This window comes from Pollicipes pollicipes, unplaced genomic scaffold (assembly GCF_011947565.3).
Source record: "Pollicipes pollicipes isolate AB1234 unplaced genomic scaffold, Ppol_2.1 Scaffold_4295;HRSCAF=5057_pilon_pilon_pilon, whole genome shotgun sequence".
Taxonomy (NCBI): Eukaryota; Metazoa; Arthropoda; class Thecostraca; order Pollicipedomorpha; family Pollicipedidae; genus Pollicipes; species Pollicipes pollicipes.
Genome location: NW_023596461.1, coordinates 26522485 through 26547042, shown reverse-complemented (window position 1 = coordinate 26547042; position 24558 = coordinate 26522485). Strand labels below are relative to the sequence as shown.

Below are 24558 nucleotides of genomic sequence, written 5' to 3'. Positions count from 1 at the left end.
ACAACCGGCAATATTTCGGACGCTCGGTACAGCTTGGGGCCGTAAATTTTTTATCAGAAATATCTGCTAGTATCGGAAAAAACATTCCAGCGCATTTTGGCGAGCCCGATAGGCCTTACAGCACGACCACTGACGGTCAAAAGTAACCACTCTCCGAAATTTGAGGAACCACTTTCAAACCAAGAAAGGCGGTCCCGTATGTGTAGCGCCAGAGGTGCGATAGCTCGTCAGCTTGACACATTTTGGGTCAATGGTTTTTTGGGTCTCAGGCAAGGGCAATGACTTATGACGCTATCAGTGATGGTTGCACGACGAGCTTTGTCTGTACGTGCAACGAGTCACAGCTCCCTTTTCTGGGCTCGTTCGATGCAGTGCATCGAGAGGTGTGACTGTCTCTGGCACATGCGTAGCACCCTGCAGGAATACACCGGGTCACCACCATAGGTCATGTGAGGTTAAATGATACACGTTCAACCAAAATGACTTGCTGAGAGGTGTAATGGCCGAGTGGTTAGGGCCTTCGGTTCCACGTGGGGGGTTAAAGCCCGAGTCCCGTTCACGTGATGGGCCCCGAGGGCTAATAGGGCAGTCGTTGACGCTTCATAAAAGGATGCGCGACACCGCACGCCGTGTTCCTTTAACACGCGTCCGGGTGGCCGGCTGGGTACCCTTCGCTCGGGTGGGGGTCAATTTAACCCCCCAAAGACCTCGAGAACTATGAGAACTAGATACACCACATTCAGATGGTATGTTGACGTGTACGTAAACTCACTTAGGTCAAAATTTGAGGCTCCTAGGTTATGCACTTCGGGTCAAATAAAGTCAAACAAGGTCAAATCCAGACTGGTTTCCAAAGTGCCCCCAGAACGTTAACCCAGGCTGGTCTCCAAAGTGCCCCTAGAACCCAAACAACTGTTTCTAGGCAAAAGGTCACATGCTCATTAAAGGTCAGTGACCTTGTTTGACCTTATGAAGGCCATGGTGACCAAAATTATACAAGAGTGCTCTGAATTTTGCATTTGAATACGCGACAAGGATTACGCTACGCATTATGCTTCTAAAAACCCAATGTTGACCTGGGTCATTTGAGATCAATGACCTATTCTGACCTCTAGGAAGTTCATGGAAAATGTAGAATGCAGTTCCTGCTATCAAAAAATCGAAATAAGCACCACAAACTATTCCATAAAGCAACTCTTGGAATAATAAAACAGGTTGGTTTGACCTTGGTCTGACCTTCATACCTGACCTTAAGTTAATGCAATTTGCTCATTCGGTTGTTGTGTTGTCTAAGAAGGCAATTCAGAGATGTATGGCTTCGTCTAACACTCCGTTGTTGCATCAGATTGAACGATTCCCTAGAAATTTGCTTCGCTGAACCCATGGCCTGACTTTGACCTGCCATAGGTCAGCGATCTTACAACGTGCATCTAAATTTTTCTCACCAAACGATCCACTATTCAATTATCTACAACTATGCAAAATTTGACGCGGCTACACTGCGTCGTTTGGAAACCATTCTGAAAAAACCTTCGGGGGGGGGGGCAATTTGACCTCCCACCCGAGCGCGTGTTAACAAATGACGCCATGCCTACGGGCGATATATAACTCGGTGACTTAAAGATCTACAAGCCACTCACTTCCCCATGTCAGGTGAACTAAGAGGGCACAAAAATCGTGCCCGATATCTCACCATGACCTGACCATGATCAATTTGGCGCCGGCTCGAAGACTTACCGACCATTATTACGTGTGCAAGAGGCCCTCAACACGTTCCAACATTGCAGCGACCATTAGGGCAATTCGCGTGACCTGTGACGTTATCAAGCATGTGACTAGTGTGAACTGGAGATACTGGATTACACTGACCAGGGCTAGCGATTCCGTTTGAATTTATATAATCCCATCCCAAGGTGCCAGGGACTTTGCTCTGCATCCCCGGGGCAGTCGCGGCTGGCAGCTCCATCCGGTTCAATGACATGGGCACGTTGCATACTAGGATATTTTTTCTGCATTCTATTCAGTAATGGACTGGATGATGATGATATTTGGGTTTAGAGCCACTTCGACTGACTTTATCATTTCACGCCATGAGTAATAAATAGACTAGCTAGATACTAAATGACCCACTATCTTCCGAAAACCACACACCCCTGTGGAGTCCTGTACTAGTACAACGGAAACGTAAACCGTTCTGACACCACTCAGTGAAACGTTGCTCGTCGGGAAGCAGCTCACTGAGACATTGTGAGATTCCGAACTCTGCCCTTCATTCGTCTTACCCTAGCAGCGGACGTCGCTAGCTTACACGATATCCCGTCGCTAAATTTACGACCATGATTCCATTCCCATGCCTCGTCCGGCCGATCACTTGCTTCCGTCCCCGACTTTCAGACACGCAGTTCTATTCGTTCTGCTAACCCAAGACAGCGAGCATAGCAACGACTGGGCAGAAACTGGCCGACGGCCAATGATTCTTCCTCGTCAGCCGCGCTGCTGAAAACTTCGAACAGACCAAAACAGAAAAACAGTTGGCTGGCAAACATTTGGAGCCAACCAACAAGCCCCATATGGTCGACGATGACGATGCAGGCAGTATGTTCTTAGGTAGCCCTGCGCCCTCTTGCCCAACCGATAGAAGCTAGCGTCAGCGAAATTTGTTCACGGTCGGAGTGGGGAATGCGGTGGCAGTTCAGGGGGTGCAAAATAGCTGCTTAGTGCAGCATCATTCAGCTTCTTAGATGCACATCGGAAAGTGATGTGACACATCCCAATCATATTGAAAATTGTCGCATACGGGGGAGAAACCACATATCACCCTCCGTAACTTGCGTTATATACATACATACATACATATACATATATATATATATATATATATATATATATATATATATATATATATGTATACATATGCGTAAATGTCCGCTAACTGCATATAGACCAGCGAAGCGCGAGGGCTAACTTCGGCGGTCAGGGCAACACAAATATTTGGTTACTGTCGGACGCATTACCGTTGACGGACGGCCGCTGCGGGGCTCGTTACTGTAGGCGCGCCGCCGGAATGGTCGCCACGCCCCGCGTCACTTCGGCAGTCGCTGCTGCCGGACTACGACAGCCCAGCTGAACAGAGCCCGCACTACACCCGTGAGATCGCACCCGCGGCACAGTTTACAGGATGTAGTTGAGGTTGACGGTCCGTGCTCACAGACCGCCCGGATGTGCCTTTACAGCATCGCCTTTGCCTTTGCCTTTGCATGAAGTATAGACGTGGCGTGCCTTTAAAAAAATACAGCAGTTGAATTTACACCAGGTATGACATGGCTGTCATGAACGAAACCTGAAGAAAGCAGCATTTGATGTCATAATCGACATGTCCATGGTTTCGGTAACAGGCCAATTTGCCCGCTGGGCCAATCGCAAACGTTCTTTTATTCACAAAGTAGAGGTACGCACGGTCGTCGTCATGACGACAGCGGCCGCGACTGCAGGAAAGAAGTTCAGTAGCACTGAGTAGTACCGCTGGAAAGCGTGGATAGTGTAATTTGGCCTGCAAGAGATTAAACTTGATCGCCTTTTTGCCTTGACGGTGCTGCGGTGGCACTACCCAACGCTATTACGAGATGCAACTAGTCCTCAGGGGTATGCAGGGGTATGAGGTTTCACAGGGGTATGCTTTTGAAATACGCCCGAAAAGTGGGACACTCCTTTAAGCCACAGTCAAGTGAAGTCATACTAAGCAGGATCATACGAGGTTACGTAGAGGGATCAAACAATCTCCATCTACAGGGGCGAGCCACACTACATTGATTAGTGACACCAATCTGACCTGCATAATACCGTACAACAGCGACGCTTCCAAACCAGGCACCTATACAGCTCATGTGTAACTGGACATTACGCAGATCCCATTCAAGGCACGTTGAGCCAACTTGCAACAAAAACAGCGATAAATCTACGAGGCCTCAGGCGTGGTCAAAATGGCTCCAGGCAGTAAAAAATGTCGGGCAGCTATGGCAGCATCAAATGCCCAGGCACCTATGGGGCTGATACGTGACTACATAGAGATTGGGTTAACGGACGATCGCCATCTTGTACCTATTTGAGTCTCTTTTAATGGTTTTAAGTGAGCTTATTCGATTGCGGGACACTCCTTTAAACTGGCACTATACACGCTGTTCTCGCACGAATTAAGCCGCTAATGTGTTAAGCCGCTAAATTGTTAAGCCGCTAATGAGTGTGATGCATATAACGTTGCTCAGATCCGCCGCGTGCCGCAAACTTTTAACTCAGCACCCCACTGTCGAGGGGAAGAGAAAACTAAACGCACATCTGACGTCATGAGAGAGCTTAGGAACAGGATACGGCTACTGAATGAGACGGCTCAGTGGCGTGGTACGGTGCCGAAACTTTTAGGGCCGACACGAACCTACCGGGAAGTTCGACAAAAACTGAATGACGTTTGACGGAACAGCTCAGGGCATCTCTAAGAAAAAACGCGTGTAGTGCTATTTTACACCCCTATTTTGACCCAGCCCCCTACATTCACATGACACTGCACTTCCTATCTTGGTGATGAGCGACGAATCAAGGCAGTCACTTGTCATCAATATAACAGGAGAACGGATGTCGATCGAACGGCGAAAGGCAAAGACCACCATACCGGACAACATCGACTTGCGGGGCATTGCACAATACGCATGCCTGTCATCTCCCGGTCTTACAGGGAATGGCTCACTGGCATGCAGGGGATTTTGAATTGCGCCAGCCCAGTCGCAATCCGCCAACGTTCACTTCCGATACCCCATACAGGTCCAAAACGCGGTAATCCCCACCTCTGAACGTAATGCGTTCGTCGGTTTCTTCCAGACGAGGATGATCTGCAGCATCGCATGCTTTTTAATATATGTATATATATATATATATATATATATATATATATATATATATATATATATATATATATATAGATGTACACAACACATTATCATTTCAATACATATGCATATATGTATATATCTATATCTACGTGGATTTGACATATTTTATATAATGTGACATACTGAGAAGCAACAGCGCAGCCGGCCCCTACTACTGCCACTACCCCGCTGGCGACCGGTGGCCCGTCTGCCAGCCGCCGCCGCCGGCCTCTACTACGGCCTCTACCCCGCTGGCGACCGGTGGCCCGTCTGCCAGCCGCCGCCGCCGGCCTCCACTACGGCCTCTACCCCGCTGGCGACCGGTGGCCCGTCTGCCAGCCGCCGCCGCCGGCTGAAGCCATCTCACGCGCTGTCTCGTCAGGCATTAATGCTTCTCTTGTCACAGTGTGATGCTTCCAGCACTTCTTGACACAAGCAAACACGTCCACGTACAGCGAATACTGTTTACCCATGTCTCGCACTTTTCGGGCAACTGTGAGTAATGAAAAGGCACATTCATTTCCCTTGCATCAAAGTAGTATTTTGGCCGCATTTTGCCTACGTGTTTCAGTAATGAATCACGCAATTTGCCCGCGTGTCGAAGCAATGGAAACCAAAGCCCGCAAAAGGCAGCCTAAATGCTACTTCAGGACCTCCCCGCTCCAGATATGCACTGAGGAGGTACCTTAGACAAGAATGAAATCTGTTCCGTTGCAAGCCGAGCAAGGGTGTGTTCTTCAAGTGGGTTTAATCAATCAAGTTGGCGTAAGTTAATTTTTCACCATTTTCGCAACCAATTTGTCGATAACTACCACCCCATGAGGGATCAAATATCCGACCCAGAGCATAATCAAATGCGATTCCCAGAAATAGCGTATCACATAATGCGTCAATTCATGCTCCCTATGTTTCCCATTCTTCCTTTGAGGTGACAGCATTCACCAAGTGAACTAGAGCTTCGATTCGTCGTATTGCGGCGTCAAGATGCATATGCTGATGACGCAATTATTCAAAAAGGAAGAAGAATACCTTGAACCTTGAACGATAGCGAATTCACACTTACCCTGTACACACGTCATGCGCAGCACCTGCATGCGCAGCACCTGCTGCTGTGGACAGCTGAGTAGTGAAACAGATCGTGGCAGGCCTTGACCTTACCTTGACCTCGGCGCCCGAGGCGCCGGGCATGAGCTCGGCGATTTTGCGCAGGTTGATGCCGCGCGTCAGGTTCATCTTGCGCGAGTGGATGCGCAGGATGTCGAGTCGCGCCTCCTCGTTGGGCGGCGGGAACTCGATCTTGCGGTCGATCCGGCCGGGGCGCAGCAGCGCCGAGTCCAGAATATCAATCCGATTCGTGGCCATTATCACCTGCGGACACGGCGACGAGTGCCAATCAGTCGGCCGCGCCGGGACCGCCGGTCGCCATGGCGACGACGCTGACGTCACGGGCAACACGCGGCGCCCGATCGCCGGCGTCTGGGACAAGTCCGCGGGGATCGGGTCAGAGGGGACCGGAGATCGGCTCATCCGGTTCGACGGTCGGTTGGCCGCCGATTTTTCGCAGCCGACGCCCTGCAGCGGTCTCAGATCTCCGAGGACGGCCCCGGATCCGGCTTTGAATTCGGCCTGAACCCCTGCCTCGGACTCCCTCTTCCGCTCAGTTGCATCCTTTCTGACATAATAACTACATCCATCGAGTGTCCAACTTCCTCTCGAAGCCACAGAGCAGGACGGTATCTACGACGGTTCCGTGATTTGACGGAGATCGCTTTATCTCGGCTGCCAGCCTGCCTACTCATTTCTGAGGCCCGCTCCGAGGTCTAGTGCGTGCTCGAAGCGCAGTTCCACATCAATAATGCTTCAGCGTGAATGGATTCCCCCAAATACACACGGTCATTCGCCCGCAAGATAAGGATGCAAGCTTATTCGCCCCAATGTCCCATGCTAGCGATAAAGCTACGGCGACATCAACACAAGTCTGTAAACCAACTCATTGTGGCCGCACGCGAAGCCCAAATCGGCAACCACTCAACATGTCGCGTATGCTTAAGCCACGCGGACTTTGGCCTGACAGCATCAAGCTATCAGCGTGACCCGGCCGTCGGCGTGGCGCGGCTCCAATCCGACCGCGTTCCACGTTGCAGCCTGCCGGCTACGGGAGGGCTGTTTGGGACGCCGGATAAACATGGCGTCCGTCGAGCGAGGCTCTACCTCCGAAGGCGACGATGCCGCAGCTGGCGGGAGAGCCTTGGTTCGTGCCGCCGGACGGCGCTCGTTCGGTGAGGGGGCTGATGAACCAAAGCCCCCCCCCCCCTGCCGACGTTAATAATCAGAGCTCGACGGGGAGAAGGCGACCCGGATCGAACAGCGCCATGAACGTGTTGGGAAAGGAAGGAAATCACGAAAGACCGCTGGGACAGAGGGCAGATCGATGGGCGGGCGGCGAGACCGGGGGCAGATCAGTGGCGGGAGGTGAGACCGAGGGCAGATCGGTAGGCGGGCGGTGAGACAGGGGGCAGATTAGTGGGTGGGCGGTCAGACCGGGGGCAGATCGGTGGGCGGGCGGTGAGACCGGGGGCAGATCAGTGGCGGGCGTTGAGACCGGGGGCAGATAGGTAGGCGGACGGTGGGACAGGGGGCAGATTAGTGGGCGGGCGGCGAGACCGGGGGCAGATCGGTGGGCGGGCGGTGAGACAGGGAGCAGATTAGTGGGTGGACGGTCGGACCGGGGGCAGATCGGTGGGCGGGCGGTCAGACCGAGAGCAGATCAGTGGCGGACGGCACCGTCGTTGCCCACCGCGACATCGATCTGCGATTGCGACACGTGGATCAGACATACCATCCATGTTGCCATAATCTTTAAAGATGCAGTCCGAGCCTTTTGATTGGATGGATATCCGTGATCACGGCCTACACTAGGCAGTGCTTATTGCCTGAACCCTGACTCCACCACCCAATCGTGAAATTCCGGGTCAACGGCAGAATTTCGCGGGGAAAATCGGGGCGGGCCGGCCGGCCGACCGGAGCTGGCCGGACGGCTGACCCAGCGCGGCGGGCCGAATCAATGGTGGGGCGGGCGCGGCTGTGTGACGTCCCACCGATTGCCGGCCTGATTACGGCCCAGGGCCGCCCCATCGGCCGGTCGGCCGGGACGCGCCCGGCGTAGATCAATGCCGCGTCAGTCGGAGACATCTGACCGCGACAGCCGCCGGTCCGCCACCGCTGGTGAGGCGCCGGCCGCCGGCTGCGACGCGTCCGGCGGCGGCGTGAGCGTGGGAGAGCGTCGGCCGGCCGACCGTCCGTCCAGTCCCGCTCCGGCGTCAGCGGGGCGAGGCGGGGCGGGTTTCTTCCCATCCGCTCCTGCCGGTCGGCCGACCGTCCGTCCAGTCCCGCTCCGGCGTTAGCGGGGCGGGGCGGGTTTCCTCCCGTCCGCTCCCGCCGGCTGACAGCAATCCCGTCCACAAGTGCAGCCGAGCAGGGAGGCGTTGGAGGCACGGGGTTGGAGAATTTCGAGATTTTGAGGTCCCCGATGCACTGTGAGATGATTTAAACAGCCCACGGTAAGCGTGGGGGCATTACTGCCCGCGGCGGTGAGTGATGGGAATCGCGGAGCCTCTGGGCAACGGACTGGAGGCCTCTGACAACGGTTCACGACCCCGCCCCGCTGTAACTCAGGAGGTAATGGGGCTGGAGGTGCAGCCACCACCAACACACGATGGAACCCCATCCGGTTGTAACTTACCCCACGATACTCTCGCACCAAGTAGCTGTTCAAACGTGGCACGAGCCCCGGTGCTCCGTGGGAGAGTGGAAGTCATGAAGGGGCAGGCGGAGGCCTCCGCTCTGGCAGAATGAGCTGTTAACCCCTTGTCAATATCGAGCATTAAGACACGATTAGTCTATACTTACCTTAAGAAACGCAACTTGCGTTCAGATTGTCTCGCAAATCCTGCCCTGCCCTAACCACAATATGGGCCGTGGCTGCATCGCCGAGTGACAGGGTGACAGGCCTACCGCTCCGTTCGCTGCCGGCCGACGGGGTTGCCCAACACACGGCGGAGGCGCCCCTCGACGGCGGCCGGAGTCGGCCTGGAGTCGACACCGGCCACCGGCAGCGCGCCCATCGCCGGCGCCTGCCCCCGTCCTCTCCCGGAGATTGACAGTCGTCGACTACGGTGTTCGCCGGCCGCAGGCGTCAGCGTCCCGCAAGGCTCCCTCGCCGACCAAATCTCAAGCCGCCAGTGCGGCCGGTTACCCGCTGCCAGCGCGGCAGGTTACCCGTTGCCAACGCGGCCGGTTACCCGCTGCCAGCGCGGCAGGTTACCCGCTGCCAATGCGGCAGGTTACCCGCTGCCAACCCGGCCGGTTACCTGCTACCAGCGCGGCAAGTTACCCGCTGCCAGCGCGGCAGGATACCCGCTGCCAACGCGGCCGGTTACCCGCTGCCAACCCGGCCGGTTACCCGCTGCCAGCGCGGCAGGTTACCCGCTGCCAACGCGGCAGGTTACCCGCTGCCAGCGCGGCAGATTACACGCTGCCAACTGGCCGGTTACCCGCTGCCAACGCGGCAGGTAACCCGCTGCCAGCGCGGCAGGTAACCCGCTGCCAGCGCGGCCGGTTACCCGCTGCCAGCGCGGCAGGTTACTCGCTGCCAACGCGCCCGGTTACCCGCTGCCAGCGCGGCAGGTTACCCGCTGCCAACGCGGCAGGTTACGCGCTGCCCGCGCGCCCGGTTACCCGCTGTCAACGCGGCCGGTTACCCGCTGCCAGCGCGGCCGGTTACGCGCTGCCCGCGCGGCCGGTTACCCGCTGCCAACAAGTGGCGCAAGCCCGTGTGGCGTTCAAAATGCCAGTGACCTTACTGGCCAAGTATTGTGTGTAGGATCTATATTCCCTTCCTTAATTGACATTTTATTTTCGTCACGCTAGCTTAATTCCAATCTGAGCTGTAACTCGCGATGCTCCTCGATGCCTACATGGGGCAGGCATGCAAATCCGGGCACGTCAGCGCCAAATACCCGATCAGGCATTGGGGTCAGGGTAGTTTTGTTCTGCTCAGCTCGAGTTGAGAGTCCAAAAATAGCCGTGAAACGATTCGGTAAAATCGATGAAAAGCCTCGTCATGAGTACAACCATGTCGTAAAATGGCTGCCTTCCATATCGATGCAGGCGCCTAGGTACGCACACAGCCCTGGACACATTCATATACGTCCTGGAAGAACCAAACTATCAACGTACTAAGAAGAAGACGCAATAATATGACCGTCAGATAGTTCTCAACAGACGTTCATAAATTTCTAGCATGCATGACATCCATGCATATATAGCTCAACAGCTGGGCCATGTCTGCCTGGGCGCGCATCTATCTACCCAGGTGAGAAGGACACAATATCAATATCAGGCGGTACTGCCCAAACAATTGTCACTTCCCATAATGGGATTGGGCTCCCATTGATGACCTCGGTAGAACTTGGTATAACTATGTTACATGGATGGCGAGAATACATTTGACTGTTAATTACAAGACTTGGAGCACATGACATGCTCATTTCAAGTCGAGTACAGCGGCGCAGCCACACGCTATCACTTACAGTAAGTGCTTGAATGATATAAGTTGTTATATCCTTAAAGCGCAGTGTTCCATGTCTCGTACTGTTTCAGAAAAGATTGATATGGGTACAAAGGTGTGAAAAATTAACGCAGTTTCTTCCATCATCTATCATCCCCATTCCAGTGACGACAGCGATGCTGACGAATTGTGTAAAGTTGTCATCTTTCATGTTTGTTTGCCTTTTGTTGTTGCTGACAGTGCTAGGTAAAAAACCCATCTCACAATGAAAGCCAATTCAGGCCGGTAGTAAGAGTTTGTAACCAGTTACAGCTACATACATAGGTGTCGTCAGCCAAAAGCATCTTTCTGCCAGTTGCGGGGGGGGGGGGGGGGAGGCGGTGGCGGCCTGCGTCAGGATCGGGGGCCGGAGCCGCGCCGCGCGCCTCGTTAGCCAGTCTGCGTCAGCTATTGCCGTGATAACGACGACGCCCGGCCGAGCGGAACGCTCAACAAATATAGCCGACCCATAACTCCGGGGCCGGCGACCCCAGAGCGCCGAGGCCGAGCAGACCCCAGAACGCCGAGGCCGAGCAGACCCCACAGCGCCGAGGCCGAGCAGACTCCACACCGCCGAGGCCGAGCAGACTCCACACCGCCGAGGCCGAGCAGACTCCACACCGCCGAGGCCGAGCAGACTCCACACCGCCGAGGACGAGCAGGACTCCACAGCGCCGAGGCCGAGCAGACCCAGAACGCCGAGGCCGAGCAGACTCCACACCGCCGAGGCCGAGCAGACTCCACACCGCCGAGGACGAGTAGACTCCACACCGCCGAGGCCGAGTAGACTCCACACCGCCGAGGCCGAGTAGACTCCACACCGCCGAGGCCGAGCAGACCCCACAGCGCCGAGGCCGAGCAGACTCCACACCGCCGAGGGCGAGCAGACCCCACACCGCCGAGGCCGAGTAGACTCCACACCGCCGAGGCCGAGCAGACTCCACCACCGCCGAGGCCGAGCAGACCCCAGAACGCCGAGGCCGAGCAGACTCCACACCGCCGAGGCCGAGCAGACTCCACACCACCGAGGCCGAGCAGACCCCACAGCGCCGAGGGCCGAGCAGACTCCACACCGCCGAGGCCGAGCAGACCCCAGAACGCCGAGGGCGAGCAGACTCCACACCGCCGAGGCCGAGCAGACTCCACAGCGCCGAGGCCGAGCAGACCCCACAGCGCCGAGGGCCGAGCAGACTCCACACAGCCGAGGCCGAGCAGACTCCACACCCGCCGAGGCCCGAGCAGACTCCACAGCGCCGAGGCCGAGCAGACCCCACAGCGCCGAGGGCGAGTAGACTCCACAGCGCCGAGGGCGAGCAGACTCCACACCGCCGAGGGCGAGCAGGACTCACACCGCCGAGGACGAGTAGACTCCACACCGCCGAGGCCGAGCAGACCCCACACCGCCGAGGACGAGTAGACTCCACACCGCCGAGGCCGAGCAGACTCCACACCGCCGAGGACGAGTAGACTCCACACCGCCGAGGCCGAGCAGACTCCACAGCGCCGAGGACGAGTAGACTCCACACCGCCGAGGCCGAGCAGACTCCACACCGCCGAGGCCGAGCAGACTCCACACCGCCGAGGCCGAGCAGACCTCACAGCGCCGAGGCCGAGCAGACTCCACACCACCGAGGGACGAGCAGACTCCCACACCGCCGAGGGCAAGTAGACTCCACACCGCCGAGGACGAGTAGACTCCCACACCGCCGAGGGCGAGCAGACTCCACACCGCCGAGGCCGAGCAGACCTCACAGCGCCGAGGCCGAGCAGACTCCACACCACCGAGGACGAGCAGACTCCACCACCGCCGAGGCCGAGCAGACCCCACAGCGCCGAGGGCGAGCAGACTCCACACCGCCGAGGACGAGTAGACTCCACACCGCCGAGGCCGAGCAGACCCCACAGCGCCGAGGGCGAGCAGACCCCACAGCGCCGAGGACGAGTAGACTCCACACCGCCGAGGCCGAGCAGACCCCACAGCGCCGAGGGCAAGTAGACTCCACACCGCCGAGGCCGAGTAGACCCCACAGCGCCGAGGGCAAGTAGCGGCGCGTCCCAGCGCTGGCGCGGCAGCCTCGCTCGACCCGTTCCGGGCCCGCAGCTGCGCGCCGTCGGTCGCGCGGAGGCCATCCGGCTCCGGGTGGCACGCGGCAGACGGCCAATCAAGCTGGGATCGGAAGCCTGTGCGAATCGCACCGTTCGGACAGCCAAGTTTACGTTGAGGATCACTTTTGCATTACCCGTGAGAGACGCATCAGCGAAGTCAGTGTCCACGACCAGGTACCCCGTAATGACCGGAAAAATTTCCAAAAGTGATACGAGTGACACAACCGATTCCCTCAGTGCCCCCCCCCCCCCCTCCCAGCCGTACCGCACAGCACCTGAAACCTAATAATTTCGGTCAAGCACATGTTCATTTGCAACGTTCATTAGCGAACATTTCATATTTCAATGAACATGAACATTTCATGTCTCATTTCATTCATGCGCTTGATGTTCATCTGAAATGAGCATAGTCTAGTCCCCAGTTTAAATTCATGACAGTTCCGGCACTTGTGCATTACTGAATTCCATGGTCGGCTATCATCCATAGGCACGCAGCACTACAGAGCCAACGCGCCGTGGAAACATAGCGGGGCCTCACTTCTTTCGTAAATCATAGCAGTGGTGTTTACCACGTCAAAATGATGGAGGGCATACCAGCGGCACGTACAAAATGAAAACAAGTCATCATAATCCTACAGGGGATATGCTACAAAGATAGATGGTTTTACATCATGACAGCTACCATAAGAGTCGTCCCTCACATTTCGAACGATCCATCACTGCTCCGAAGACCAAGCTTGCGGCCATCGTCTTGCAGTCACCAGGCCACTGTTTCATGAGCGGGGAATCTACCTGGACCAGACAGCGACGCAAATACCACTGACGTCACGGGCACGTCCTCGTCGCATCCATAAACGAGGAAAACGTCCCTGACAGCATTGGAAAATGGCAAACCGTTGGGCTGTCCTCGCCCGTTACCATTCGTCAAACGACCTGTTTGAAAAGTCGATAGCCAGCAGAGCGCACTGCCAACAATCTACTAACACAGTTTTGCCGCTATTCATCACGGCGCTCTGCTTCGGCGGGCGCGCGTGCTCCCGACCGCGGCCGGTGACAAACGAGCAGGCCGGGGCCCCGCCGGCCCGCCGCCGTATGGATCGGTCGGCACGCACATGTGACCCACAGCGCGGACCGCGGGCCGCCGCGGGGAGAGGGCAGCGACCTCGCCTGATGCTGGCGCACGCTGGGGAATCCCCGGGCCTTGGAGCACGGCGGTCGGCAAGGCAAGTTTGACGCAACCGCACAAGAGGACGGCGATCACAGCGGCCAGGCGTCGGGTATATCACGCCTTCGGCTTCTGGAAGGTCGTCCACTCAGATGGCTTCATTTGGATTTACGGGCACTTTGCCCCATTAGACGTGCGCTGTGGACGGCGCCACGCTGCAGCCCCCTTCCCCTCCCCTCCCCAGGCGGTAACGGGAAGCATCGGGCCGTGGTTCGCAGACACGCTCCATCTGCAATCCATCGCCGCCCACCTGTCTGGCTCACCTGCGCCTCGGGCGGCGCGGTACCCGGAGCTGGCTGGCGCCTCACTTGATGGGTGGAATAATTGTTCGCGACTATCGCCCTAGTCTGGTGCGTTTCTAAGTAGACAACGTATCAGCCGGTTCACTCCCTGGCAGTCATCAGGTGTTATTGAGGCCTGAGAAGGCCTGGATGAGGCTTAGTTTTCAGCCATGTTTTCAGCCATTTCAGCGTCACGAGAATTGAAACTGCCTTGAAATTGAAATCCCTTGAAATTGCTGGGATTCGGACCGGGGTTTTCTTGTTGCGAATCCTGCGCTTTAACAACTGCGGTGACCGGGAAGGGCGATAGCTCTGGTCCGAACAAGCATTTCATCCGCGATGATACTACCCCGTCTTTATCCTTTTGTAAGCCTACCTTGATGTTCTTGGTCGACTCGAAGCCGTCCAGCTGGTTGAGCAGCTCCAGCATGGTGCGCTGCACCTCCGAGTCGCCGCCCGAGCCCGACTCGATTCGGGTGGAGCCGATGCTGTCTATCTCGTCCATGAAGATGATGGAGGGCGCGTGCTCCCTGCAGCCCGACCATCCGACGGTCAGACACACAAGCAGCCAGACACAACAACGGTCAGACACGTCTGCGGTCAGGCCTGCCAGTGGTCAGACACAACGGTTAGACATGTCAGCGGTCAGACACAACAACGGTCAGACACGTCTGCGGTCAGGCCTGCCAGTGGTCAGACACAACGGTCAGACATGTCAGCGGTCAGACACAACAACGGTCACACATGTCAAGGTTAGACATGGCAGCGGTCAGCCATGTCAGCCGTCAGACATAGACACAACAATGGTCAGACGAGCCTGCGCAGACGTACACGACATCGTGGCAATGCCGATGCCGTACACTAGGCGTATTCAATTTGATGCCTTGAGGGTACGCACGTCGTCAAGAAACGCCGCAGGCCATGGAGCAACTAGGATGCGCCGTGCCCCCAGCACCAAAGTCACGCGTAGAGTTCCTGCGTCCGTCACCCAAGCGTAGCAATCGCAAGGATAGCAGTGTCACGTGGGAGAAGACAGAGCAGCGCACCAGTACGCCTACTGTGCCGCCATGCGTACACGGACGGCGCTCGGTCACCTGAGCTAACAAGCAAACAGCAAGCCGGCTGGCTGTCCCAAGCGGCTGTTTTTGTGGTCCCATCTGCGTTCTAAGCGTCAACAGGCGACCAGCGTTCTCTAACGGCTCGGTGCGCAGCGTCGTCACAAAGGGATGACCTCGTTCGGGCCGGGGGACACCTGTGCCGCGCGGCCGCGAGCGACGATGTCACGGGAAATGAAGTCATTGGCATCCCATCACATTAGTGAGCTCAGCATCATTGCCATTACGTTATATAAGTGAACTGAACGCCACTGGTATTAACAGCTGTGATCATTAGCAAATGAACTTGGATAATATGGCCTGAAGTCGGGACATAAAGCCTGCTTTAGAACCGCAGGTTTTAGCACGGTATTGCCAGCCGTTCAAAATTGCTCGAAGAAAAGTCGTGTGTGTGCCGCTTGCATATCCACAGGAAAAACACGAAGGGGGGATCATTAACGACGAAATAGGTTGCACGATCCAATCGCAGGCCACAGTGAATGCTAAAAAGCTTGTTTATGAGTATTTGTAGCTTCCAACCACTATTTCCAGTGTTCCGCTCAAGGACGTACAAGAATTAAATCATTGTCTGAATGGCATCACCAACCAATAGTCTGGCGTGACCATCCAATAGCCTGGCATGATAATTGAATGATCACTGCACACGCATTGCGAGGCAGAATAATGTCGCAATTTTATTATGATGGAGAAAATAAAGAAAAAATGTACACAGGAGCAGCAAAAAATAGTAAGAAGAGCTTAAGACCCAACAAAAAATCGCAACATCAAAAACGACATTTCAAAGACAGTTAAGTAGGAAGGCTAGTAATGCCCTAAATCGAGCGACCCATCAATTTCAAACACAGTGACCTCACTCATTGACCTGAGCGTCGGCCACCTCCCCGGCAGGTTCTGTACCGACCTCAGTCGCAGCAGACCGTCCATACCGTAACACCAGCCTACAGCAGCGCAGAGACGTGCACCGCCCGGCTGCTGAGGCGACCGAGACCGGCCGGGGACCCACCTGGCCATAACGAACAGCTCACGCACCATGCGCGAACCCTCGCCGATGAACTTCTGCACGAGCTCCGAGCCCGAGACGCGGATGAAGGTGCAGTCGGTGTGGTGCGCCACGGCGCGCGCCAGCAGCGTCTTGCCTGCGGCACACGACATCGCGGCGGTCACGCGCGGCCACCCAGCCGTCCGGTATTGACGAGCCCCGTCTCCGGTTCCTCGAAAACGACATAGACGGAGCCGCGAGCCGCGGCCGGCCTGATGAAGTCCCATCCGGCAGACAGCCAGCCGACAGCAGTGTGGCTGGCTGTCGAGGCTGGCGAGCCGGGCGACACCGGTGTAATTAGCCGGCCGCCGCGACAACGGCAGAGCGATGTTTAATGCCGCCCCGCGGCGGGTTGATGTCACGCTTCAGGGCGCGCAGCGGGCCTCGCCGGCGCTCTCCCATTTCTGACGCGGCGCTCCGCTCGAAACGCGAGCTGCGGCGCCGCCGATTTGAAGCCGGCCGGCCCCATTCAACACTAATGCACGAGACCGGCGTTCGCAGAAGGTCCCGCGCGGCCGGTTACCCCAGCCCGAGCGGCGCGGACGGCGTCAGGTTTCGTCGCCAGCGGCGGGCTTTGCGAGAACAGCGCCCGGTCCCTGCTGGGCAGCGACTCCTGCCCCAGCGGCGCGGACGGCGTCAGGTTTCGTCGCCAGCGGCGGGCGCTGCGAGAACAGCGCCCGGTCCCTGCTGGGCAGCGGCTCCCGACTAGCAGCAGTCTGGGCCTACCCCGTCGCCGCCAGGCGAGCCCCGCGCTCAGAAGTGGCATATTCGTCCGGAAACTGCTCCTGCTATCGACCATAAAACCTAACAGTGCAATTTGGCCGATACGACGACAACGGCACTTTCAAACAATTTGAAGTGGCGTTCACAACTTTCTAGTCGGCAAATAGCTGGCAGACCCAGCAATTAGAAAATCGACTGCCTCACGAGCAGCTCCTACCCAGACTTCTGTCCGATTCGAGATGAAACTTGAATCGGCTCACGAGTCAATCATTTTGGGATGAGCTGTGAGCTAGGTCTGCTCGTTAGGGAAAATGTCGCTTTGAGGCAAGGGCAGAAACACATTCTTCGTCAGCTTCAGACCTGAATCATGAACCAATCATTTCAACAATTGTGGTGTCAGTGAGCCAGAGCTCAAATTAAAATCGTATTAAAGACGGTGTGATGAAAACAGTCTTAGAATTGTGCATATATATATATATATATATATATATATATATATATATAATCATTTAGCCATTATGAGAAATTATTCATTTGGGACTTACCAGACCTACGTGCGAGCAATAAGTCTGAATTGAGCTGAATCAAGTTATTTGAAACGGCACTGAGTCATGAGCTGAATCAGATCCCGAAATATGTATTTGAGTCCAACACAAATCTGCCCCTATTATCCAATTTGGCATATACAAATTAATTGAACGTCACTAAACACTGACGTCTCCTACCATTCAACAGGGACCATTCGTGCACGACACGAATGGCCTGTCCTGGCGTGCCTACCTCGCCAGTGAAGACCGACCCGTCCATACACGGTGCGGAGACTTACGCATCGGAGCTATCAGCGCGAAAGCAGCGCACTAACAGTTCCCATGTTTCCGCCAGTCAGCGCTAGCATCGCATACCTGTGCCAGGAGGGCCGTACAGCAGCACGCCCTTGGGCTGGGCGATGCCAAGCGCCTCGAACAGCTCGGGGTGCTTGACCGGCAGCTCAATCACCTCCTTGATCTCCTTGATCTGCTTGTCGAGGCCACCGACCATCTCGTACGTGCTGTCCGGCACCTTCTCCACCATCATCAGTGAGACCAGGGGGTCCACCTGGAGAAGTGCGGCCAGTTCAGGTCAGAAGCGGCGAGTGATTGCGTGTACCTCAATAACGACATATTCATTTGCAATGGGTAGCCTGAGGATGCTGATTCTGGCGCCATATGTAGCTGCTTCACAAGTATTACACTTTGGACTTCGTCGTTCGTGCGTGACGTGGCTTCCTCTGACGTCACAGGTGACTCAACTGTTCAGGTAAAAATTTGGGTACGAGAGCTTCGAAAACTAGGTGGATCCTCTACTGGTGCATAACTGGCCCCTGGCCGCATGATCGCTAAGACGACGCAGCAGGTTCATCTAGACCAGACACCATCTGCGTGACGTCATTAAATCGGCATCACTGAAGCAACTCCAGCCGACGCATGTAGCACATCGGAACACCTGCGAGCGATCAGCCGCGGGCACTCCTGGCTTTCCACAGCGTGACGCGGCAAACATGCAACAGCCGCGGCGCTGGGACGGGTCCGCAGTAACATCCCCGGGGGAGAGCGGCGGCGATCATCCGGGTATGGCACGCTCCTCGCGACGCCCAGATGGCGTGCTTCTCAGAGACACGCCCGGCATACACGTCAGAGGGTTCCACTGGGTCTCAGAGCCAGTACTACAGAACTTTGAAGTGCTTTAGTTTCCAGACGGTACCAAATAAAGCTGAAAGATGGCAGTGGGATCGTCGAGAGTCAATAGGAGTATTTACGGAATTTAAACTAAGAAAGTTCTCCTTTACGTTGGAAAGCTTTCCCACGAAATTAAGCCATCTGAGACCGCCCTCCTTTAATGGCGTTACCAAGATACGTGGAGCTCTAGTGAATGGGACAGCCATTCGCCAGCCAATTTCACCTACAATGAGAATTCATTTTATTGTTAAATGTCGACTGACGTGGCCTGGATGAGACCATTCACGGGAGCTGCTACGCTCTCTCGTGACAGAGTCTACTGCGCAGTCTTATTAAGAGCCTCTGACGTGTACTTTCCCCCAAAAAACATGATATGTATCTGTTATAACAGAAATGAAGCCGGGTCCGATTTCTCCAACATCTGGCCCCTTCACAATAATGTTGCGCCGTTTGTGTCATTGGCTTTTGCCCAGTACACCAGCGAGAGGAATCAATGAAGGAAAGTCGTCATTATTGCCGGTGACGCACACCTTAGTATGGCTTCTGCCTTCTGGGTTTGGCTAGTGATGGACAACACTCTTGTAGGGTGTAATGAATACCTGGGTCTAGCTAGTGATGGACGACACCTGAAGGGTGTAATGAATACCTGGGTCTAGCTAGTGATGGACGACACCTGAAGGGTGTAATGAATACCTGGGTCTAGCTAGTGATGGACGACACCTGAAGGGTGTAATGAATACCTGGGTCTAGCTAGTGATGGACGACAACCTGAAGGGTTGTAATGAATACCTGGGTCTAGCTAGTGATGGACGACACCTGAAGGGTGTAATGAATACCTGGGTCTAGCTAGTGATGGACGACACCTGAAGGGTGTAATGAATACATGGGTCTAGCTGGTGATGGACGACACCTGAAGGGTGTAATGAATACATGGGTCTAGCTAGTGATGGACGACACCTGAAGGGTGTAATGAATACATGGGTCTAGCTGGTGATGGACGACACCTGAAGGGAGTAATGAATACATGGGTCTAGCTAGTGATGGACGACACCTGAAGGGTGTAATGAATACATGGGTCTAGCTAGTGATGGACGACACCTGAAGGGTGTAATGAATACCTGGGTCTAGCTGGTGATGGACGACACCTGAAGGGTGTAATGAATACCTGGGTCTAGCTGGTGATGGACGACACCTGAAGGGTGTAATGAATACATGGGTCTAGCTAGTGATGGACGACACCTGAAGGGTGTAATGAATACATGGGTCTAGCTGGTGATGGACGACACCTGAAGGGGTAATGAATACTGGGTCTAGCTGGTGATGGACGACACCTGAAGGGGTTGTAATGAATACGTGGGTCTAGCTAGTGAGACGACACCTGAAGGGTGTAATGAATACTGGGTCTAGCTGGCGATGGACGACACCTGAAGGGTGTAATGAATACCTGGGTCTAGCTGGTGATGGACGACACCTGAAGGGTAATGAATACCTGGGTCTAGCTATTGATGGATGACAGCTGAAGGGTGTAATGAATACCATGGGTCTAGCTAGTGATGGCGACACCTGAAGGGTGTAATGAATACTGGGTCTAGCTGGCGATGGACGACACCTGAAGGGTGTAATGAATACCTGGGTCTAGCTGGCGATGGACGACACCTGAAGGGTGTGTAATGAATACCTGGGTCTAGCTAGTGATGGACGACACCTGAAGGGTGTAATGAATACCTGAGTCTAGCTAGTGATGGACGACACCTGAAGGGTGTAATGATACCTGGGTCTAGCTAGTGATGGACGACACTGAAGGGTGTAATGAATACGTGGGTCTAGCTATTGATGGATGGACACCTGAAGGGTGTAATGAATACCTGGGTCTAGCTGGCGATGGACGACACCTGAAGGGTGTAATGAATACCTGGGTCTAGCTAGTGATGGACGACACCTCGAAGGGTGTAATGAATACCTGGGTCTAGCTAGTGATGGACGACCCTGAAGGGTGTAATGAAGTACGTGGGTCTAGCTAGTGATGGACGACACTGAAGGTGTAATGAATACCTGGGTCTAGCTAGTGATGGACGACACCTGAAGGGTGTAATGAATACCTGGGTCTAGCTGGTGATGGACGACACCTGAAGGGTGTATGGAATACCTGGTCTAGCTGGTGATGGACGACACCTGAAGGGTGTAATGAAAATAACCTGAGTCTAGCTAGTGATGGACGACACCTGAGGGTGTAATGAATACCTGGGTCTAGCTAGTGATGGACGACACCTGAAGGGTGTAATGAATACGTGGGTCTAGCTATTGATGGATGACACCTGAAGGGTGTAATGAATACCTGGGTCTAGCTGGCGATGGACGACACCTGAAGGGTGTAATGAATACCTGGGTCTAGCTAGTGATGGACGACACCTGAAGGGTGTAATGAATACCTGGGTCTAGCTAGTGATGGACGACACCTGAAGGGTGTAATGAATACCTGGGTCTAGCTAGTGATGGACGACACCTGAAGGGTGTAATGAATACCTGGGTCTAGCTAGTGATGGACGACACCTGAAGGGTGTAATGAATACATGGGTCTAGCTAGTGATGGACGACACCTGAAGGGTGTAATGAATACATGGGTCTAGCTATTGATGGATGACAGCTGAAGGGCGTAATGAATACCTGGGTCTAGCTAGTGATGGACGACACCTGAAGGGTGTAATGAATACGTGGGTCTAGCTATTGATGGATGACAGCTGAAGGGTGTAATGAATACCTGGGTCTAGCTATTGATGGATGACAGCTGAAGGGCGTAATGAATACCTGGGTCTAGCTATTGCTGGATGACAGCTGAAGGGTTGTAATGAATACGTGGGTCTAGCTATTGATGGATGACAGCTGAAGGGTGTAATGAATACCTGGGTCTAGCTAGTGATGGACGACACCTGAAGGGTGTAATGAATACGTGGGTCTAGCTATTGATGGATGACAGCTGAAGGGTGTAATGAATACCTGGGTCTAGCTAGTGATGGACGACACCTGAAGGGTGTAATGAATACCTGGGTCTAGCTATTGCTGGATGACAGCTGAAGGGTGTAATGAATACGTGGGTCTAGCTATTGATGGATGACAGCTGAAGGGTGTAATGAATACCTGGGTCTAGCTAGTGATGGACGACACCTGAAGGGTGTAATGAATACGTGGGTCTAGCTATTGATGGATGACAGCTGAAGGGTGTAATGAATACGTGGGTCTAGCTATTGATGGATGACAGCTGAAGGGTGTAATGAATACGTGGGTCTAGCTATTGATGGATGACAGCTGAAGGGTTAATGAATACGTGGGTCTAGCTATTGATGGATGACAGCTGAAGGGTGGTAATGAATACGTGGGTCTAGCTAGTGATGGACGCACCTGAAGGGTGTAATGAATACGTGGTCTAGCTATTGATGGATGACAGCTGAAGGGTGTAATGAATACCTGGGTCTAGCTAGTGATGGACGACACCTGAAGGGTGTAATGAATACGTGGGTCTAGCTATTGATGGATGACAGCTGAAGGGCGTAATGAATACGTGGGTCTAGCTATTGATGGATGACAGCTGAAGGGTGTAATGAATACCTGGGTCTAGCTAGTGATGGACGACACCTGAAGGGTGTAATGAATACGTGGGTCTAGCTATTGATGGATGACAGCTGAAGGGCGTAATGAATACGTGGGTCTAGCTATTGATGGATGACAGCTGAAGGGTGTAATGAATACGTGGGTCTAGCTAGTGATGGACGACACCTGAAGGGTGTAATGAATACGTGGTCTAGCTATTGATGGATGACAGCTGAAGGGCGTAATGAATACCTGGGTCTAGCTAGTGATGGACGACACCTGAAGGGTGTAATGAATACCTGGGTCTAGCTAGTGATGGACGACACCTGAAGGGCGTAATGAATCTACAGGCCAAAGCAAACACGCCACCTGTGGTTAAATGGCCGGCAGTAGGTGGAATGAACGCGCCACGCGCCTCCCACACCGCAGCGTTATTTCAATGCACTAGCACAGATCACTAGAAAAGTGCTATGTTAATTGAATAATATGCTGGGAAGCTAGTGATCACCTAACTTTTGTTTCTATTCGTTCACCAAATGTCTTGCCCTGGAAGAGCTCCGTACAGCAGGGGCCAACTGTTATAAAGAAGCAACCGTTTTGTTTCACCACTTGTCGCAGTTCATTTTGTCTGCCGAAGAGGCTGAGTGCTACAGCAGAGCGGGCCGCTCACCTTGTTGGGGAGGATCTTGTGCAGTGTGTAGCTGTCGTTGCGCAGGGCCACACGGCAGTTGGGTGTCACGTCGTTGATGTCGATATTCTTGTCGATGTCCACCACGAACTTGCCCTCTGGATGCACCTTGACGAGCACTTTCTTCTTGTCCATGGGCTTCACCACCTCGCCGACGTAGCTGCCCTGTTCCTGCAGCAGCTGCAGCTCCTCACGCAGCAGACGGACTGCAACAGCAACAGCCGAGGCCCGGTCACTGTCAGGGGCCGTCCACGTCACCGAAAGCCGCGGCCCAGGTCATCGACAGTCGCGGCCCAGGCCATCGACAATCGCGGCCCAGGTCACCCACAGTCGAGGTCAAAGTCACAGACAGCCGCGGTCCACGTCATCGACAGCTACGGCCCAGGTCACCGACATTCGAGGTCCTGGTCACCGACACTCGCAGTCCAGGTCACCGACAGTCGCGGCCCAGGTCATCGACAGTCGAGGTCCAAGTCACCGACAGCCGCGGTCCACGTCAGCGACAGCCGAGGCCTCATCACAGACAACAGCGGTACCAGTCACCGACAGCTGCGGTCCACGTCAGCGACAGCCGAGGCCTCATCACAGACAACAGCGGTACCAGTCACCGACAGCCGCGGTCCACGTCAGCGACAGCCGAGGCCTCATCACAGACAACAGCGGTACCAGTCACCGACAGCCGCGGTCCACGTCAGCGACAGCCGAGACCTCATCACAGACAACAGCGGTACCAGCCACCGACAGCCGCGGTCCACGTCAGCGACAGCCGAGACCTCATCACAGACAACAGCGGTACCAGCCACCGACAGACGTCGGGCGGGGGCCGACGTCTGTCCTCTCAAAAAGCCCGCAAGCGGAGTTCTACCGCATGCCAGTATTTAGTGCATCGAATGTGTCTTGAGTCAAACATATCAGTGAAGTGTTTGAATTAACATTAGTATCCTGACTCTTTAATATGGACATTGCAGGGAACTGAGGCCAAGTCGAGCAAAGATCTAGCCATAAGTCATCATCTGCACTTCGCTCTAAGACTGGTAACCGGCACCCGATGTATACAGAACGTGTCATCCATAGCCACCGCACAATACAGCCGTGTTCACCTTTGGCATTGAGCTCGTTTCGCTGCGCCTGTAGTCGGCGAAGGTCTTGGCTCTTCTCTGCCACCACCAGCTGCAGTTCCTCAATCTTGGCGATGTAGTAAGGCTTCAGACCGTCCCCCTTACCGCCGTCTACCTCCATCTGCGGCACAGCAGAGCGTAGGAAACGGTCAGGCGCCCTGCATACGAGCTTCGCCGTTCAGCACGCCACCTACGATAGGGATTCCCGGCTTTCAAAATGTCAGCACCGTAAAGCGTTTGTGCCTTATAAGTGTGTCCATCAGCAAAGCCCCGTATTGGTAGGGCCAAAACACTCGTTGACCACAAGTTGAGTAGCAAAGAGAGTCGCCTTCCGAACTGTTCACCAAATGCTGAACTTGCGCTGCATTGTGAGGTGCTGTCAACTCATGTATGTGTAGCTTTCGTGGTCCAATCTCTTGGTTTTGAGCTAGAGCTT

The 24558-nt window shown here is 54.7% G+C and overlaps 1 protein-coding gene across 1 annotated transcript in view; it reads right to left on the bottom strand.

Moving 5' to 3' along the window:
* The window catches only part of Rpt6 (26S proteasome regulatory subunit Rpt6), a 40184-nt gene that overhangs the window by 11543 nt on the left and 4083 nt on the right, over positions 1-24558 (bottom strand). The window contains exons 2-7 of the mRNA XM_037219257.1: positions 24105-24243; positions 22987-23210; positions 17919-18111; positions 16258-16390; positions 14516-14669; positions 6078-6287 (exon numbers count right to left, since the gene is read on the bottom strand). Of these exons, the coding sequence (XP_037075152.1) occupies positions 6078-6287; positions 14516-14669; positions 16258-16390; positions 17919-18111; positions 22987-23210; positions 24105-24243 (1053 nt within the window). The remainder of the gene's footprint in view (positions 1-6077; positions 6288-14515; positions 14670-16257; positions 16391-17918; positions 18112-22986; positions 23211-24104; positions 24244-24558) is intronic.